This window comes from Cheilinus undulatus, linkage group 6 (genome assembly GCF_018320785.1).
Source record: "Cheilinus undulatus linkage group 6, ASM1832078v1, whole genome shotgun sequence".
Lineage (NCBI taxonomy): Eukaryota > Metazoa > Chordata > Actinopteri > Labriformes > Labridae > Cheilinus > Cheilinus undulatus.
This window is the reverse complement of record NC_054870.1, coordinates 38,951,741-38,972,959: the sequence shown is the minus strand read 5'-3', so window position 1 is coordinate 38,972,959 and position 21,219 is coordinate 38,951,741. Positions and strand designations below refer to the sequence as shown.

The 21,219-nt window shown below is 40.3% G+C and overlaps 2 protein-coding genes across 2 annotated transcripts in view; one reads left to right on the top strand and one right to left on the bottom strand.

The window, feature by feature from the left end:
• Nucleotides 1–7,657, bottom strand: part of hpse2 (heparanase 2) — a 117,674-nt gene extending 110,017 nt beyond the window's left edge. The window contains exons 1-3 of the mRNA XM_041789623.1: nucleotides 7,255–7,657; nucleotides 5,324–5,478; nucleotides 4,369–4,530 (exon numbers count right to left, since the gene is read on the bottom strand). Of these exons, the coding sequence (XP_041645557.1) occupies nucleotides 4,369–4,530; nucleotides 5,324–5,478; nucleotides 7,255–7,532 (595 nt within the window). The 5' untranslated portion in view covers nucleotides 7,533–7,657. The remainder of the gene's footprint in view (nucleotides 1–4,368; nucleotides 4,531–5,323; nucleotides 5,479–7,254) is intronic.
• Nucleotides 7,658–11,535: 3,878 nt separating this feature from the next.
• LOC121511090 (metal transporter CNNM1) overlaps nucleotides 11,536–21,219 on the top strand; it is a 41,837-nt gene continuing 32,153 nt past the window's right edge. The window contains exon 1 of the mRNA XM_041789622.1: nucleotides 11,536–13,006. Within this exon, the coding sequence (XP_041645556.1) occupies nucleotides 11,536–13,006 (1,471 nt within the window). The remainder of the gene's footprint in view (nucleotides 13,007–21,219) is intronic.

The window sequence follows — 21,219 nt, the reverse complement described above, 5'->3', positions numbered from 1 at the left end:
ACTGTAAACGAATAAATGCCTGTTAAAAACAATCATCCTTTGTCTCACACGTGGCATATGCTGTGTCTCCCTGGGCTACCTTTAATCTTTCACTGCATGTCAATCCCTTGCTGTCCTGGGATTCCTGTGCCTCTGTCTCTCCAAACCTTAAGCTAACTTTTAAGGGCGAAAAATGGCCAAGAATGATCTGTGTTTCTGTGAGAACACTGCACAGTAAATCAGCTATAAATAAAACCCTTCTCCTTGGCTCCATTCCCTGCCAGCCTTCCAGATAATAACAACACCTGTTTAAAAAAAGCTAGAGCTCAGATCAGGCCCAAAAATTCCGATCTACTGCTCCTAAGCCTGTGCACATTCACTCAAAGCCTGGCCCGTTAAATGTATTTATGGGCCAGAGCATGACTTGAATCCAACCTTTTCAATAATTCAGCTGCAATACTAAAGTTTAAACTATAATTCTACTACATGTGATCTTCCAATGAGCACAACACAGAAGCAGACGTGGCCTATTTATTGTTTACGACAAAAAGAGCAGTGATGGTGAGGAATAGACCGCAAACATCATTGTGCATTGAAAGTGCAGGGCTTTTTTGAAGGGTATTAGTCTGTAAACAGAAAGCCACAGTCTGCTTTTCACTCACTTCATAGCTAAACTTTATTGCAATAGAACAGATGATCAATTTAAGCATTTGTTTCTTTTTGTTCCATCTGTGCATAATTGTGCGCCATGTTCGCTCTCCCACAGTGGTCCTCTGCACTACTTTAGTCTGTGCTTTCAGAGTGGAGCTGGCAGGCAGTTTAATAAATAAACCCAGTGTAGTTTTATTGAAAAGATTTCCTTTTCTAAAAATGCAACCAGGTCTGGGTAGCACATCTATAATTGTCATTTTTTACATGCAAAGTTGTTCTGAAGTAGAAGAAAAAAATAGACAAAAATAAAATAAAATGATGTTGCTATGTCTGACAGGGCATATTGAACTCCTGACCGGGGCCTGAAGGGAGGGGAGGGCATCCTGGCTCAACCTGGCTCCGGGCCATGTGCAGCCTGTCTTCGACTGTAAATATAACCTTTAAAAGCAGCATGACACTGCTCTCTTTCTCTCAGTCTTACCTTCCATGCCTTAATGGGGACCTCTACATCAGGCACAGTTCACATCTAAAAAGACTAAATCCTCTGTAGCTGTCCAATCAATCAGTAAAATTATGCAAAAATACCTAATATGTGGACAAATAAGAATCAATCATGTTTCATTATCAACGTTTGTTTATACGTTATGTTTAGTACGTAGATTTCATTATCTGCCTGCCTATGTAATCAGTACAAATATTTATCAAAAATGAGACAAGTAATTATAGTCTGTGCAGCAGTAGAAGAAAGTTAAAGGATTTTTACATATTTGGTCATCAGTAAATCAGTACCACGCTTGTTCACATGACTTTTACCAAGATTTGCCTGCTTTGGTCAGCCCTCATGCCGAGCAAATGAGCAACTACAAGAACAACATGTCTTAAGTGACACGAAGGAGGCAGGGTTTTAGGCGAAATATGGACGTAATTTTGAGAAGCAGGCACTGGACCACTACAAGCTACAGGCTGGTTTCTCAGTCAAGTTATTTAATGGTTAATTTTCTATTTACACATATACACAATTCAGATTATAATTATAACGTGGAGCTGTGCTATAAATCGAGGCTTTGTTTTATCAGCAAAATACTGAACACTCACTGTAAAAAATGCTTTTTGCCAGCCAGGGAGACAACAACAACACAAGCACACATATACATGCAAGCCAATTTCATAGACGCATGAAAACAAAAACAAGCCCCTTTTGATTTTCTTAACATCTATGTATTTTTTTCCTAACGTACTTGAACTGTATTAATTTGCTAATGAAGTCAAATTACGTTATAGGATAATTTTCCCTTTTGCACAGTGAGCCAAAATCAAACCTGCAGCTGATGCACAAGAACTCTGCCTTCTCATATGAGGTGCATACTCTCTGAATATTTTACTATTGTGTACTGTGATGTCTTCACAAAAAAAAAAATCTCAGAAACTTTCCTGCTACCAAATTTTTGTGGTTGAATTAAAAAGAAGCTCTACATTCCATATTTCTTTCTGCCTCCACATCATACCCACATTACACATATTTCTATTTGTGATTACAAAAAACATCACGCACAATATTAAAATAACGAAAAAAAAAAATTAAGTAATGAATCACAATTTGATCCAATATAAGGAAAATGCTGCAACAATGTATTTCTTACTTGGACGAATAAAAGACTTTGTGTCTACAGGTAAATTACAGGTAAATTACCTTCGCTGATCAAACAGAGTGCTTTGCTACATGACTCCTGAACTGAAATTGTGAACTAACCCTCCTCACACAAACAGGTCCAAATTTTTCCTCTCTGTCTGGCTTCTCTGATAAATGTTATACGGCTGTATTTTGACTGTTTCACTTGAGACTACTTGAAAATATGCAGCTGATGCAAACTGTTCTTATCCCTCTTGATCAATCACTTGCTAACACACAGAGGGTCACTCTGTCCAGGGGATCTTATGGAAACGTGGAAAACACATTGCAAACACACTCGAGCCTGGTCACAGTATATACAGTCATGAAGAATATTTGAGACACCTTCAGTTGAGTTCTCTTGTTTTTCCTAACTTGTCAATGCCCTCTCAAATGCACGACAAAATATTTCATACTTTAATGCATCCACAGGGAACATTAAAGTGGGGGTATTATGCCTTTTTTCAAGGCTTTACACAGCTCTCTGATACCCATGTAGTAGCTTCACATGGTTTACAGCTCAAAAAATTCCTCATGTTTCTCACACTGGCGTCCTGAAAAACCCTTATTTTAACCTCTGTCTGAAACGCCTTGTTTTCACTGCTGTCTCTTTAACACTCCCCCACCCCCCCATCAGACCTGCTTTCCTTAGATTGGCCGATTTTCCAGAGGCTGGCCAGCGGTAGGACTCAATGTTTTGTGCCTGCCCCCTCCAATGTGACTAATTTGCTATGCTAATATTTGTAAACTTTGAATGAACCGGTCCAACTGAGTAGAATTTTGATATACGTCTGTACGTGTTAGACCCGGAGTCTGACACTGATAGTTTGGAGAGAGAGGGAGAAGAAAACCAGCAGCAGCGAAGGATAGAGCAGGACGTATCTGTTTGGTAAGTGTTACTGTGTTACTAAATGGCTAAATGGCTAAAAGACCTTGTGGGGGCAGTCTGTTCTGCTTTGCCAGCAGCACGGACGAACCAGTCAGGAGATCTTATTGCAATGACCCCATCAGTTCGATCCCTGTTCGCTCCATCAAAATCTCGTCTCGGGAAGATCTCAGAGAGGTTCCCAATGAACAGTTTTCATCAGTTTACACTCTAATTCCAAGATTTCTGCCACATACGTTTATCTTGCAGTTTGAAAATTGGCATACGTAAAGTATGGACACCCAGCATTGTGACTTTATATTATGTTTTAAAAATTGGAAAAGTATAATACCCCCTCTTTAAAGTATGTTAACTTCTCGCCATTCAGAAATGGCATAATCTCAATGATTAGCAGTAAATTCTCAAGTCTAAATAGATTTTTCTATTAGCTATTTGGCTTTCAAACTCCATTTCTGGGTGGCTCTTTGTTTTGCAACAATAATCCAGCCAACCTACCACTCCTAAATAACTCCACCTCACCTGTACTTTCAATGTGCTAAAGAGAAAAGAGTATGTGTGTTTCCTTATGAATACAAAACAGAAAAGTGAAAACTACAGCATAGATGTATCATTCTTTGGAGAGATGAGTTTATTTTATGTGCTTTTTTTTCACTATTTACTTCATTTTCTTAAATCTTTGGGTAAGACTTGTAGAGCTTTTCTTGTTTTTCCCTCTAAACCGGAACATTACATTTCATTACTCTTCTACACTATCTAACACATTGAAAACCAGTTTATGGGTGATTCCAAACACCACAGTAACTTTGACAGACAAATTCCTCATCTACCTTCTTCTCCTGCAGCTCCTTACTTTCATCAGAGTCAATCCCAATAACTCTTAAGAAAACCGGGCCACCCAAAATCAAGACTCCAGACTTCTTCTGCGGTATGGCTGAGTTAACTGTAACCAGCGAACGCGTCAGTTCTGTTTACTAGCCTCTGCTGCTGCACTCCTTTATCCATTCCCACATTCCTTCTTTACAAATTACATTTGTCATTTTGAAAGCTGATGGTTTCCATTGGCATGCTTTGAACCTTGTGTGAGTATGTATGTGCACAAATGTTTGTGACCTACAAAAAGCCCAGACCGAGGCCAGCCGTGTAAAGAGAGAAAAAAGGCATTTTTGTGTGTGTGATCTCCTACCTGTTATTGTGATGTTGCTGTAGATGTTGGACAGTTGCTCTTTGAGCAAGACGAGCTGCGTTGTAGCAGCTTTCTCCCTCTGCAGCTCCAGCATTATGTCAGGATGGTTGGCAACTTTGCAGCCATTCTGTTTATCCAATGCAATATCACTGCGTACAATATCTGCAAGTCAGCATTGATAGAAAAAGAAAATCCTTAAGAACAAATTAAACCACAATTTAGGGTTCAACAAGTGGCTGTGCTTAATCCTCAATATCTATTTTCAATTAAAAGAATCCACTCTGCTTTGAATAGTATGTCTTAATGAAGCATAATGATGCTGCTGAGACCCTTAACAACAAAAAATAAGAAATGGTTGAAAAGTCTACCAAGCTCTATTTCCAAGCCAACATATTAGACGGAGGATATCAACGCTATTTACATTTTTGTCATTTAGTAAAGTGTGAAAAAAAATATTTGACAAAAACAGGTTCCTACATAACTTATTTAACATTTTATTAAGGCTGCTGAAACCCATTCAGTCGAGTACAGGGGCTGAACGTATTTTTATCGAATGTACCTGGATAGAATTTGTGCTACGCTGGATTGCATTTTGACGTTTCTACTGTTTTGTAATATTTTTACTTATATTTTTAATTTATTTCAGTGAGGGTGGGCTTTTGAAAGGATAAGCTCATTCCCGTAACAGTTTTTGTGTAACATTGAATATTTTCATGTTCATACGGGTGGGACGAACCCGGGGCGGAGAGCAGTTTAAGCTAGTTAACCGTTAGAAGCCGGCTATTTCCTGGATTTAACAGGAAATTGACAACGTTTAAATAAAAATGTAGCATAGAAATATTTCTCCCCATTTATGTGAAAATGGGGAGAAATATTGCTAAACAACTGAAGGGATTTTAAACTATGTCTAAAACACATTAATCGAGTATAAAAACACAGAAATGTCGTGTTTTACCGTCTTCGTAGTTCTTCAGGTAATAGTCAGGTCCCGGTCCTCTGAACTTAGCCAGGTTCTTCTGGTTGTTGAACTGCAAGAAGTCGGTCCTTTTTCCTCCAAAGCGCAGAAAGGCTGGCGACAGGCCTCGCGCCAGGGTCACGAGCCGCTTGGAGCTGGGCACACGCACAAGATAGTGACACTTACGTCAGACAAAAACGTTAGATATACGTTACTAAAATGTCCTCTGTGTTTGTAGCTTCGGTGTGGAAAAAAATATAACCCCACTCGTCCCTTTTGGTAAGTAGCAGTATATTTCAGTTTGTGTTTCGGCTCCGCTTACTTTACAAGACCTTAAATCTAAATATAGACTACCAGTATCAAATATATTGTCCAAAATGATATGGCCTACGAAATTTAGTCTTACTTATTTAGCTTTTAGCTTGACAAGCCTACAACAAAACTCCTGTCCTGTTCCCTGTCGTTGACATCAGAGGCCTGAAGCAACAGGCTGCAGCTTTAGTTTCATCTGTCAGCCTGTGAGAGCAGTAAAAAAGGACAAAATGAGTACGTTACTGAACCAATGGCAAAAATGACGCCAAATCAGAATAAGTAAAATAACGTATTCTGCTCAATATTTTTAATATGCTGTTAGCAGTAATTAAATAAAATTAAAACATGTCAGCTACCTGTTGCTTCTCTTTAGTTGCAGAAGACTCGCTTATTTTATGAAACCTTTTGCCTTGAAAGAATAACATGTGGACTAGGTTATAATTATTAATTCATGTAAATAGATATTATATCAGCTTCAGAACTGAAACACGCGTTTACAGCATTAGAAAGCGTTTTTTTACACTGGGTGTCATAAAAAGTTACCTTGTAAAAGTCAAACGACGGTTTGAATTTTTTGAAAAGCGAGCCATGGTGCATATAGGGTTTTTATTTTGAAATAATTCACTATTTGTTTTCACGGTTTACGCAGTACTTTGCTTCAGCTGCCACATTAAAATGACGAACATGCACACAGTGACGGCCGACAGGCCTGGATGAACGATGCAGTGTTTAGTCATGTTCAGGTTATTTCAGCCAAACCAACTCTAACTCATACTGTATGAATGTAAAGGTAAATTTAGCCTGAATTGAATATAATTTACTCGAATAAAGTTAGGGAAATTATATTAAGGAAGTGGTGACTATCATGTATATGATATGTCATTATTAAACTAGAAACTTATTGGGTAATAATACAACGGTCTCCCTTTGTCTCTAAGGTCGATGTGGAGAATGGAGTTAACGTTTTGTCACTTATTTGTGCTGCGTCATACCCTACATAGCCTTTTCTCCTTTTTCTCCATTTGTTGTGCTTTCATAATGTCTGCTGTGCGTCCTAATAGTCCTAAAAGTGACCTTTTGACTGTTGAGTGAATTTACCTACACTTAGGTCAGTAGTTAATATCTAAAAGTGATTGTATCACCATGCGTTTTACATTTATTTAATGGCCAGTTCATATAATGTGGGCCATATTAAACATGTGTGAAATTTTAATGTTTAAACACTTTGAAAAAATAGACTGATGAACTTCTGGAATGGATATTTTGTATTTCAGCTTGGACGGGTAAAGACAACTGTGTCTTCTGCTATGCGCCAACAACACACAGCGATGTCTGATCAGTGGAGGTTATAAAAGACTCGAGCTCGGAGCCATTGAACTAAACGACCTATGTCGACGTCACTTTATTAGATTATGTGTCCAGAGTTTGCCTCCATCGAGAAAAAATAAGTCACTAATTTTGATTTTTGGACTACCCTGTATACTCTACTGAGGAAGATGGTTCACCCCAAGACATTACAGACAACGTGGCTGCATGTGTAATGAATACAAGAAGCCCCAAACATTTTGGAAGAGGACTTAAATAGGCTACACTCATGTTGTTGGAGAGCTCTAATGTACCTTAGAAAGTCCAACCAGCCGTCTTTGATGATCGAGGGGTCCAGCTGCAGGGAGAGGAAGTTGTCGTTGAGGACTCTGATCGGACTGCGGGTGTTGACATCCAGGAGAATCAGCGTCCTCTCCATGAAGCCCTGTCGCTTCCCACTTGCCCCTGATGTTCTTTGATAAGTAGAAGAGGAAGAGTACGAGGAAGAGAACACCGATTGCACCACCATAGAGGCCAAAGATGCCAGCCAAAGACAGGACCAGGGGGAAACGCAAGGTGAAGACTTGTGCATCTTCTTGGTTTGGCGAGCAGGAGGATGAGTGCGCGTAATGAGCCTTCAAAGTTAAAAGAATTCACGACAGCTTAACGTCTTCTGCTGCGGAGCTCGGTGGTGGTTCTTCACCTCTTTCTCATCGATCTGGATCTGTCTTCCTGTCTGGTCGTCTCACCCCCTCTGCCCCCCGCCCCTCTGAGGATTTTTGGGAGCTGCTCAACAGAGCGCACGCCCCGAGCCAGCCTTCCCGGCTGTGAGAGCCAGGAGCTGGGAGGAGGAGAGGGGGCAGCACCGCCCCTCTAAGGTTCTCTGAGGTATGAGCGCAAACTGCTGTAAAAAGTTTTCTCAGCTCATTTGGAACACAGCTGCTGACTCTTAAGAGGATAGGATTGTCCTCTAAATAACACAATAAAGTGGTGCAACTTTGCAAGCTCAATACCCCCCCTTCCCCCAAGTATTGTTTGAAAGAAAGCCGAAATCCAATTTGATTTCGTAGCGGAAAATTTTCAGCTCAACTAAAAACAAATCCTCGAGATCAACAGGTAGCAGCACACTTGGATGTCACATGTGTGAGGACGCAAAAACATATTCTTTCCTAGTTTTTTTTTTTTTTTTTAAACCATTGCATCATCTTGACAGAGACAGGGAAATGTGCGTTGCACAAGTCAAAGAGGATAAAACATGTTTGGAAGAGGTTCTACATGCAATACAAACATACACACTTCTGCAATCAAGTTTTTACTGCAACACATTGTGCACAAGGCTCTGTCCGATTATGGAGTCATCTCAAATCTATAAAAACTAGGGCTCGTCCATTCATTTTGATGTCAATAACTCAAATACATGACAGGCTTTAATGCATCTTTTTAACTGCCTGCGAGTGAAATTTTCCAACAGTACATGAATGTCGTGAGGCCTTCATGAATTTCCAGCCCACACAGCTCATGAGAACAAAAAGCTTCAAACAAGAAAAGTTCCTATCTTGTCAGCAGAATAGTTCATGTGTCTGAGCCACGGCGACCCTTCGGTTTGTTCTGAGTCACAACTGATGGATTGCACATTTCTAAACACAAATGACAGTTGTATGATGGCAACATGAACACCTTGGTCTAATTTTAAAAGCATTCAAAAGCCATTTGGGATTTAAAATTCCGACACATGGAGCTCACCTATGAACTTTTTTATACGACTGTTAGCTCCAGATGTTGGAGCCCCGATGCGCAGGAAATAGGCCTGACTAAGTGAAGGTTGTTGTACTTCTCTTCAGATGGTCAGTGCAGGAAGATGTGGTCGTTTAAGGTCACCTCTGTCCCACAGATGAGCAGAAGACTTAATGAGAAGAAAGTGTACTCGTCTAATTTTCCTCCGGCCTTGAACAATTGGTCACAAACATTTCTAACCGCAGCATTAAACAAGGTGCTAATGCTTCAGGTTTTACGCACAAAAGTTTCCATTAAGCGCATTAAAGGAATCCAGAAGGCTGTGACGCATCAGTAATAAAACAGTTTAACTGTTCAATTTAACACTAGACTGCGGCTTTGGTTCACTGTTGAGAGCCAGAAACATTTTAAAGTATGGCTGTGAGTGAGAAGCTGTATTTATTTAACCATGTAAAATATTTCCCAATTCATCCGTCATTTGGAGCAGATGCATCCAAGAGTCTTTTGCTTATGTTGTCAGTTAAAACTCAGATCTGAAACGTGGTTTTATTGAAAGCACAGCTTTTGTTTCCAGTATTTAAATTCACACATTTTCACAAAACGCCTCGTTCTCAAACGAGTTCGAACATTTAAAACTTCTTTGATCAGAAAAGCTCTGGGGAAACTTCAACCTAAAGAAACGACAGTGTTATTTTGTTAGATTCAAAGGGGATTTGCTGTGTCTGCTCTTCTTTTTTGTGTGTGTGTGTGTGTGTGTTTCTATCGGCTACTGACCAAAATCTCTCAGCATGTTTTGCTCTGAATGTTGGGCCGTAGTTTTTAATCTCTTTTATGGATCGAGAGCGATGTGAGAAGAGTCAAAACAGAAGTTTTTAAATTATTTTTAAAGGCTCGGATAATAACTAAACGAAAACAGCGACATACTCAGCTGCCCTGCAGAATATTTGGATTTGTAACAGAGCGAATGAAATCTTTGGAGATAAGATCCTCGGTTTTGATTTGGAAGCACTGGACTGAGAGGTTTAGTCAAACAGCCTGTTCTGATTGAAAATCTTTGAAATGAAAAGGAAAACCGGGGAAGTTTTCAGTGGTTATTATTTGACGACATATATGTTGCAAGCTGAAAACTTTAGGGTGAACTCGTGTCACTTGTGAACAAAAGGTTAAAATGATCAGCCTTTTACGCATTCGGTTTTTAGCCCAAAATCCAGATGTGTGGCTGTTACGCAGGCCTGTAATCAGCGACTGTCATTTCTGTCAAATACATGACAGAATTCGGATGACTCAGTTGTTGGTGTGGGTTAAATCTTTTTGTGCGTTATTATCCGAGAGGACTATAATGGCTGAGATAATGTTATTTAATCACAGCAGGACATTCTACAGAAGTTATGGGAAAGCTTCCCGCCTAAGTTCAGCCAAACACCGACAAAAACAAAGTGATTTTCGTTGGTTTAATAATTAAACTCGTATCTGAAGTTTGTATTAACTTTCTGCGCTTTATTGCTAACACTGACCTCCGAGTCTCGATGTATCGACAACAAAGGCCCAGCGAATCCCCGAGGAGCTAAAGTGGACACAATATCCAGACAAAATAACAACGCTTTACGTTTTCAAAATTCTAATTGGTAACAGGTTGATTTTCGACTCGGTTATCTCGCAGCTGCAAATGATCCGACATGTTAGAGTAAAAGCGAACGGACAAGATGTAAAGGAGTTTCTTTTACGCGTTTATTTACAGTGGAGCGAAGCAGAATGAGCTGTTTATCCGCATGTCTCCTAAGAAATCGCATGTTTAAAAATGTCTCGCTTTGTTCTTCAGATGATTTTGTGCGTGGCTGCTGAGTGTTAAAGACCTGGAAGGACTCTCCTCACACCTTCAGCTTCCTGCCTCGTAAACCCAGCACGCGGGGCTCGTCAAAGCCTGCAAGGCTTTGATGAGGGCTTCACGTAATAATCATAAAATTTTTAAATGTTCGCTCATTTCCTATTATTCTGGTCTATTTCATTTTTGAATGACCATTAAATATATTTTCTTGTTATGAATTCCAATATTACATAACTGCACCTCCTTTGTGATGGTCTATTAATACGTCAATGTAAATGAATATTACATGATGACATGAAAGTTTCATGGGATAGTCATTTTAAAGCTGCAGGATCAAATTTTATTTCTTAACTTTTTTGAGGGATTAAAAGTATTTTTATTCAAGAGAGAGAATTCAATTAGGTGGAAATATATTTTCATATATTTTTAAGATGGAGAAATACATTTAGACTTTCCGGATCCCGCCAACATTACTTTATTTTGAAGCTTTTTAAACTCCGTGTTCTGAATGAGCGGTGAAGAAACAGCTGAGCCAAAGCAGGGGCTAATACTGCCATCTAGTGGACACATGTAGAGACAACACCTAAAACGGTATCAGCCTTGTTACACCTGTTACCGTGGCTGTATTGTCTCTATTCCTTCAGTATCAGTGATGAGTGACCTGAAATGTATTTGTAATGATTCCTGGTTGCTTCCTGTTCATATGTTGGAGGAATGTCCGTTTTATTTGTTGTATATCATTGTTTTTTTTTACAGGCTTTACGGTGTTGTTTGATCTCGTGCATATCGCATAAATCATTCATGATTGGGCATTTCCTGCCTTCTATTTTTAGAAAGTGACAGAAAGCAAATAAGACAGGCTGACGTCACGGGTTGTCATGTATATTTAAGGACTCTGGTGCCCCCCTCCCCTCCCTCTCTCTCTCTCTCTCTCTCTCTCTGCTCTGTCAGTAACATACCCATCCTCTTCTTCATGGATATGGCCACCCAGCTGCTCCATCCATCCCATCCGCACACCACGTGACCCACTTCTCCCATGTCCTTCACTAGTTCATTCAGCATGATGGCTGCGGATGCTGCGGATGCTCTCTGCTGCATCCTGCATCCGCGCCGGCTCTCTCTCCTCCTCCTCACCGTCACCCTCTCCTCTCTGCCGGATCCTGCAGCAGCGCTGCTCGGTGTCCGGCCGGAGGACACGCAGAGCGGGGAGCTGTCCGTGCAGGATGGGATACTTAGGGCGTCCGAGGGGACCCGCTTCATGCTGAGGGTTTACTACAGCGCATCTCCTGTCGTGGAGCATCCCAACAGCCTGAACATCAGCGGCAGACCTGACGCTGCCCCTGCCGCTCCGTGGATCGCGTTCATTGAGGAACAAGGAGATGACAGCGAAGATTCAGAGAGGCGACTTCGCTCTACAGGGAATCCATGTGAGGAGGAGAACGCCCGGAGCTCTGACATCGAGCTCCTGGGCTCCTTCAGATCCACCTCAAGTCAGAACTCAGTTTTGGTGGAGCTGCTCGCAAAGGACCTGCGCAGAGGAGAGGCGATTAAATACTACTCCATGTGCGCCTTTGATGGAGTGAAATGGGAGCATTTCAGCACCAAAGACTTCTGGTTAGCGGTGGTGGAGAGACCTCCAGAGGCGGATGTTTGGCTCCAGGCAGGGGTCTCCGTGCTCCTGTTGGCGCTGTCTGCTCTCTGCAGCGGGCTCAACATCAGCATGCTTGCTTTGGACCCAGTGGAGCTGCGGGTTCTGCAGAACAGCGGCACAGAGAAGGAGCAGAAATACGCACGGAAAATCGAATCCGTGCGTAAACATGGGAACTACATCCTCTGTACCGTGGTGCTGGGCAACGTGCTCACAAACACCTGCTTTGTGGTGTGGATGTGCCAGATTTTAGGGATGACTGCACTCTCAACTGCCATGTGCACTTTGGGGATATTCTTTATTGGAGAAATTTTACCTCACTCCGTGGCGTCCAGGCACAGTCTCGCCATCGCCTCTAAGACTCTCTGCGCCACCCGCCTCCTCATGCTGATCTTCTTCCCCATCGCCTACCCAGTCTCCAAGATCCTGGACATCATGCTGCACCAGGAGATCAGCAACTTCTACACCAGGGAGAAGTTGGTGGCCATGCTGCGCGTCACAGACCCCTACCACGACCTGGTCAAAGAGGAGCTCAACATCATCCAGGGAGCGCTCGAGCTGAGGACCAAGACCGTGGAGGACGTGCTCACCCCGCTGTCAGACTGCTACATGCTCTCCTCGGACGCAGTGCTGGACTTCTGCACCATGTCTGACGTGATGCAGAGCGGCTTCACGAGGATCCCGGTTTACGAGAACGACAGGTCCAACATCGTGGACATCCTTTTCGTGAAAGACTTAGCCTTCGTGGATCCTGACGACTGCACTCCTCTGAAAACAATCACTCAGTTTTACAAGCATCCCATGCATTGCGTCTTCAATGACACCAAGCTGGATGTGATGCTGGAGGAGTTTAAGAGAGGTAAATGATAACTTATGAGTGTGGCGTGTGTGCTGAGTGTGTGAGGCTCCATATGTGTTCTTTGGAGCTGTCTCAAAGCTCCCTCCTGCCACCTCAGAGATAAGTGTGCTTTGAAGCAAGTGCTCACTTAATAAACTAAGTTATCAGTGCAGAAACCCAATGTACACATCAGTCCATTGGCTCACAGCGGGCCTGTCAGTGAAAGCCTTTGATCCTCAGAGCAGTATGCTCCACATGTGTAATGTGATCCAGTGTCATACAGTCAGCATGGCTGAGACAGGGGTTGGAGGCTACTGAGGACCAGGATGCATGGGGTTATCTAAAGAATTTATGTTTGCTTCCATGACAGTAACACCCTGAACTTCATCTGCCCCCTTTTTGTTCATTTTTTCATTTTATGGCTCACCGTTTGGTTCTTTTTACTTGAATGTCATGTTGAGTTCTTCTATAAAGGGAGTCATGTGAGAGTAGAGGCATTTTTCTGCACTGGAATGATAGCAGAGGCAGAGAAGAGCATCTTTTTTCCCCATATGCATTTTTGCTGTAGTGCATTGATCTAACAGAGCACACATTGCTTTTAGTATCAATAATAATAATAAATCAGCCTATAGAAATAAGTTAAGTTTGATATCATTTAAAAGGAAAAACTAAACTTTGCAATATTAGCATTTCAAACACACCAGTATCTTAGAAGTACAGATCACATAATAACTCTACTAATAGTGACAATAATGAATTCTTTATATACTCTTGGGTTAAAATGCCATTTATAATCTAAAGAATTAAATGGGACTAGAGTGATTTTACCCCGACAGTAACCCCTTGAACTTTACCCGCCCCCACCCTGCACGGCTCTTCCCGCCATGTTTGTCAGTTATTAATTTTGCAAATAAGATGTCATGCTTAGCTGAATAAAAAAGAGAATTTACCGAGATTAGCTGCAGCAGAATGGCAGCAGAGGAAGGAATATCAACCGAACCTTACTCACACATCTTTTGTATATTAAATTCAATAATCGAGCACGCACACTGCTATATTATCTAATAATAGCAATAAATTGGCTTACAGTGAAGCATCCTTCAAAAGACAAAACTAGGTGTTGCCTTGTTCAAACTGTATTGATATCAATATTACAAAATAAAATCAGATTTCTTTAATGGCAGTCTGGTTAATGAGCCAGCCTTTCTGGGCAAATTATTCCTGCAGTGTAAAAAGTTTTACAGGATGACCATTTAAAAACTCATTATTATATTAAGAACTTTATGTTGTAAAAATACTTTTACCATGACAATACACCTTTAACTTCATCTGCCTCTATCAGCCCTCCAAGCTTCCCCCCGTGATATTTATCAGCTGCTATCTTTATATATAAAATGTCATGTTGAGCCGTAATAAAAAGGCAATTTAGTACAATAGAGGTGTTTACCAGCAGAGGCAGAGAATATCGACTAAATCTCACATCTTTAGTCTGACAAAGCATTCTTGCTGGAAAGGGTACTCAGTGAAGGACCACGCAGAAAAACTGAAATTATCTCTTTTAAAAAATAGTAATAATTTAGCCTTATTTAGCCCATGTTCTTTAAAAGACAATTCTAGGTGTTCTCATGTTAAGGCAATCTAAATATAGTAATTACATAATCAGATTTCTTATACTGAGGTCCAAATGTGTTTCTTTGTTTTGTTTTTTTGTAATATGCTCTGTGAATATAAAACGTTAGCATGACAGCTGCTTTAAAGTAGCAGCAGCATCATTAAAGTCTAAAAATGTTGTTGCATTAAAGCAGCACAGGACTGTTGTACTCAAGTAGAAGTACAGTTACTTTGGTTAGAATTTATTTAAGTAGACGTAAAAGTATTAGTCTGTTAATATAGTCGAGAAACACTAAAAAGCTGCTTTTGATACCCAAGTGGCTTTTACAGTGAAACAGGATCTTTCCTTAATGTGCAATAACAACAAGAGATTATGAATCTCTAACCAAAAAAGCACGGCCTGTTTTGTAAATAAGCTATGCCATCTATGTTTAGTTTTTTGGGGCTTTTTGCTTTTATTTGGACAGGACATCTGGAGAGAGACAGAAAACACAGGAAAAGAGAGTGGGGAAGACATGCAAACAGTACCGAGACCAGGAACGAGCGGTTTATATGGGCGTCTGCTCCACCAACTGAGCTTAACCGGCGCCCTATTTCATTTTTCATGTAGATAACAAAAATGAATAGGGATGCACAACATTATCGATCTGACATTGGCAAATATTAGCTTAGAAAGTGGAATAACAGCAGTAGGGGATAAGAATGTTTCTGCAGATATATCAGCTGTACACATGGGCAGTTTAAATTATGTATTGGCCTTAAATATCAGCAGAATGTACACATGCACCATCAGGGATACTGTAGAAAGAGGCCCATCGTGAGCCCTGAGCATTTGAGTGAAGCTTCAAGCCAAAATAAAGCTACCAGACTACTCCCCGACTCTTCTCCCAACTCCGCTTGACTCAGCCTCTTTCTGCACTGGAGACACTTGGTGTTTTTAAAATAATAAAATGAGAATTTATTTTATTATTATTTTTAATTCAACCTTTATTTAAGTCTCGAAAATCATTGAGGTTTCCCTCATTTACAATGAAGTTGAGATACAAACAAACACAAAAAACAGAAACAGAAGAATGATTCTCAGTTAAAACAATCACGTACTGTAGTGAGATGATTTGAGAGCATTTCTTTTGATTACCCAAGAGAAACTAAAATGCCGATCTTAAGAGATTCCTGTAAATAGTTCCACATTTTAGGAGCATAAAAGCTAAAAGCAGATTTCCCAAATTCAGAGTAAACCCTCGGGACCTGCAGCATTAAGCAGTCAGTAGAGTGAGTATTATAATGTCCAGTTGTCCAGTTCAGCATAGATGTTATATAAGAAGGTGCACGTCCAATCAGGGATTTATAAATGCAAACATACAAGTGTTTATCATGCCTTTGTGCCAGAGAGGACCAACCAACTTTGTCCTACAGAATTCAATGGTGAGTGTTATAAGGATCCCCAGTTATGAATCTAAGAGCTGAGTGAATCTAGAGGTTTGAGTGTGGAAGCTGCAGCATGTCTATAGACAATATCACCATAATCAAGCACAGACAGCAAAATCGCCTCAACTAAACTTTTCCTACAGTTAGGAGGAAAATCAGCTTTATTTCTATACAAAAGTGTGGATTGTTGTAGGCTGTAAAAAATCAATATCTCTATGTTTAGAAAAGATCATAAATTTAGTTTTGCTTTCATTAAGTACAATTTTAAGAGCCATAAAAGCATGCTGAAGACTGGTAAAAGCACATTGAAGTTTTACGACAGCCAGCTGTGTAGAAACAGCAGAGCAATGTAAAATAATGTCATCTGCATAAAGATGAAAATCACAGTCAGATTGGATATTTCCAGCCTTTACACACTGTGATCTGTTAAAAAGATAATCATAAAAACTCTTATAAGCAATTGGATCAAACCCAATGTTTTAGGTGTCTGGATTAAAAGACCATGGTCAACTGTGTCAAATGGTTTCAATAAATCAATAGCAGCACAACACCTCCTCTTATCCATATTGGAAACGATACTCTCAATAACCACAGTGGCTGCAGAGATGGTGCTGTGCTTCACTCTAAAACCACATTGATGGGGGCTTAAAATAGAATTATAGGACAGAAATGTTTTGAGTTGTTTGTTAACCAGTGACACCAGGATTTTTGACAGACAGGGTAGTTTGGATATTGGACAATAATTATTAGGATCGCTTGTTTCATATTTATATATATTATATATATGATATATTTATCAGCAAAAATCCAATATTGTGTATACCTAGAAAATAGATTAAAAGCAACAAAAACACAAATTTTATATATTGTTGCATAAATGAAATATTGCCTGTTTTAAAATGTAAAATCCCTTTTTGTTGAAACAGAATGAGCCTCCTTTGTTGCTGTTGTTGTGACGTTAGCATTGTGGATGGGTCAATGGAAGTAAATCTATGGCTTGTAATGTCAGAGTTAGCAGGTAAGCCATGACCACACCAGGAAAGAAAAGGAAAAAAAAGCAACTGAGGCTTTTTTAGGGAACATTAAAATCCAACAATGACTTGTTGATTGGGATGTAGGATACTAGATTTTTGCAGATGTTCAATATGCCAATATTTACACATTAATTTTAGCCGATACTGATATGGATATGTTAATGTAGTTCATACCTAAAACTTAAGTCCTTAAAACACATTTCCCGACTTCCTGAAGTCTAAGGAATGAGTATGAAAAAGAAAAAAGGCTTCAGCTGGTATTGGTCTGTTGGTCCTGCCTAAAACTGCACAAACGTATTCATACATACTGTTAATATTTACAGCTGATATAACAGCAGGAATCTTCAAAGATCTAAGACTTTTTCTATGTACACAAAAGGCCTATTTCTCTCAAATATTGTTCTCAAATTTGTCTAAATCTATGTTAGTGAGCATTTCTCCTTTGCCAAGATATTCCATCCACCTCACAGGTGTGGCATATCAAGATGCTGATTAGACAGCATGATTATTGCACCGGTGGGCACAATAAAAGGCCACTCTAAAATATGCAGTTTTATCACACAGCACAATGCCACAGATGTCGCAAGTTTTGAGGGAGAGTGCAATTGGCATGCTGACTACAGGAATGTCCACCCGAGCTGTTGCCCAACCACAGACCACGTGTAACCACACCAGCCCAGGACCCTCACATTCAGCATCTTCACCTCCAAGATCGTCTGAGACCAGCCACTCAGACCACTGCTGCAACAATCGGTTTGCATAACCAAAGAATTTCTGCACAAACTGTCAGAAAGCCATCTCAGGGAAGCTCATCGTCGTAACCGACTTGAGTGGGCAAATTCTCACATTCAATGGTGTGTGGCACTTTGCAGAAGTGTTCTCTTCATGGATAAATCCCAGTTTTCACTGTACGGGCCAGACGGCAGACAGCGTGTATGGCGTCGTGTGCGTGAGCGGTTTACTGATGTCAACGTTGTGAATCGAGTGGCCCATGGTGGCAGTGGGGTTATGGACAGCAAACACAGGTGCATTTTATTGATGGCATTTGATTGCACAGAGATACTGTGATGAGATCCCGAGGCCCATTGTTGTGCCATTCATCCACGACCATCACCTAATGTTGCAGCATGATAATGCACGGCCCCATGTTGTACGGATGTGTACACCATTCCTGGAAGCTAAAAAGATCCTAGTTCTTGCAGCATGCTCACCAGACATGTCACCCATCGAGCATGTTTGGGATGCTCTGGATCGGTGTATTCAACAGCGTGTTCCACTTCCTGCCAATATCCAGCAACTTCGCACGGCTATTGAAGAGAAGTGGACCAACATTCCACAGGTCACAATCAACAACCTGATCAACTCTATGCAGAGGAGATGTGTTTCACTGCTTAAGGCGAATGGTGGTCACACCAGATACTGAGTGGTTTTCTGACCCCCCTGGACCCCCCCATTACAGTAAAACTACAGTGGCCTTTTATTGTGGCCAGCCTACGGTACACCCGTGCAATAATCATACTATCTAATCAGCACAGCATCTTGATATGCCACACCTGTGAGGTGGATGGATTATCTTGGCAAAGGAGAAGTGCTCACTAACACAGATTTAGACAAATTTGAGAACAATATTTGAGAGAAATAGGCCTTTTGTGTACATAGATAAAGTTTTAGATCTTTGAGTTCAGCTCATGAAAAATGGGAAAAATGTAAAGTGTTGCGTTTACATTTTTGTTCAGTGTATCTGCTGATAATTCACTTTTAAATATATATTTGCAGAGATTATGCAAATAATATTGTTCATCTCTATTTTTAACATGCTTTCTCCAAAGGATGCAAATGCTGGCCAGTAGGCTAGCACTAATTCTACTGATTCAGGACAGGTTGGGACCCCTGAGAGGGTTATGAGACATTGGGTCACGGAATGCTTTCTTTAAGCACCTCCAGAGACAGTGGGGGTCCCCGTTCTCCGTCACTGTTATTTTGGGGTCCTGGGCTGAAAAGTTTTGGAACCCCTGATCTAACGCTTTGATATTGATAAATTCCATCTGGTGTGGGCCCATCACTGGGGTTTTAAGGGAACTTAGGCATTTCTCTGGACTTTCTACTGTATGTTCACTTTTAAATTTTTATCTGAACAATGTACATGATAAACGTCATTTTCAAAGGACAAAAACACAGCCTGCACCAAAATAGTTTGCTTCTGTTGTGGTTATCTTCATAAGCTGTTTGATTTAAAAAATTAAGTGGCAGTGTATCAAGAAAAGGGACATCAGACAAAACTTCCATCAACAGAATGTCAGCAAGTAACAATTAATCTAACTCACACATCTTTAGTCTGATGAGTATCTTTGCTACGTGCTGTGGACAAAAATGCTAGACATTCATTTTCAGTTTCATTATAAATAAAAATATTGCAAAATCCAATTCCCTCAATTTCATCCAATTATTAATTTGGCTTTTATGCACATGCTGCTAAAGTTTAAAGGTGAAGAGACAAGCCATTTTAAGATCTTCATTATGTAAAAAGTCATTTTCCAGGACAATTACAAGCGTACCTTTATTTAAGCACACCAAAAATGTCCTGTTTCCTCCTTTTGACAAGTTAATTACTAGTTTCACATAACTGAGAAAGAGAATTTTGCAAAAGCAAAAGCATTGTGGTAGCAGAAGTTAGTATCCCCTCAGTCTGACACATCTTTTGTCTTGGACTTTTGCAGATGAGATTGCAGAAAACATGCTATGCTAAAATACTGGTACTATTGTGTCCATGTATAATATTTTCCTGAGGTTTAAAACTTTGAGGAGACCACAGTTTGAAGACTGCAGGTTCTGTACTTTGTTAAGAATTAAAAAAGTCAAAATTACATTTTTCCCAAACAATAATGACTTAAAGTTTATCTACATAAACCAAATGTGCTTGTTTTACCCTCAGTGTTAAACTAGATTTTAAATTACATGCTTTATGTATAAAATGTTAAACTAAAGTGTATCAAATTCAGGAAGATCAGCTAAAGTAGAGGTAGTTTCTTTTGCTAGAATGAGAGCAGTTATCACCTTAATATAACTCTTTAGTCTAATAGGAATCTTTTCTATCAGTTGCATACACAGTATTACAGCATCAGCATGCTTTTCTACATTCATGTTCAGTTTTATCATGAAAGCAACTTTTGCAAACCCAGGTTTTCCCAACATTAGTCAGATTAAAGCAACAGGATCTTAAATATTTAAAAGTTTATGCTGCTAATATAATTTAAGATGACAGAAACACTGTAAACTTCATCACAACTACCAAACCGTTTTGTATTAAACAAAGTTAATCAGCCAATAACTCAACATCTAAAAATGTAAGTTGAATTGAATCAAAAGGGGAATTTGTCAAAAGTAGAAGCAATTTCTTTCACCTCAATGGCAGCAAATACTGCCACAATCTGGCTCACACATCTTTCCTCTGATAAGCATCTTTGCTGACAGTTGCATTCACAATATTGCAGCACAAAAACACCGATAACATCCCTTCCCTGCTGAGCTAAAGTGTGTCACCTCCCACAGGGACCCTATTCAATCTCAGCAATCCCACTGAATATGATTCTGAGTCTATGCTCTGTAGAGAGAAGCTCAAACTGCTCCCCTGAACGTGTCCCAGACTCTAATGGAGACATATAAGAAACCACTGGAGCTACTCTTATGTAAGGACTTCATTGGCATTGGCTTATGTTGTGAGGATTTAGATGTAAATCTGTTTCATTGACAAACAGAGGCTCAATAGACAGAGAAAGCTGTTGTCCAATCAGAATGTGAGAGGGCATCCAGCAGTGACTTTGGCAGGATCATAAATCAGATCTCCACATACAGGTTAAAGGGTCAAAGCTTTATTTTGTTGCAGATTATGGAGGCTGGCTTTGCTCTGACCCTGTGTCAATTCTAGTGTATGCAATGTACAGATAAGGTTATAGGTGACAATGTGAACTCAGGCTTCACCTTTAGACTGTTTGTGGCCGCCCTAACTGTGAGCCTTGCCTTGACTTTGAAGCTGCTTCCACTCTCTGGGGGTCATCACCATCCAAGCCTGCAGAGCAGCCATGAAAAATTCAGCTCCAACCTTTCCCCTCCTCTCCTGCCTCCTTCCGTCTTGCTCTCATGGATTAAAGGCTCCTGCTGTTC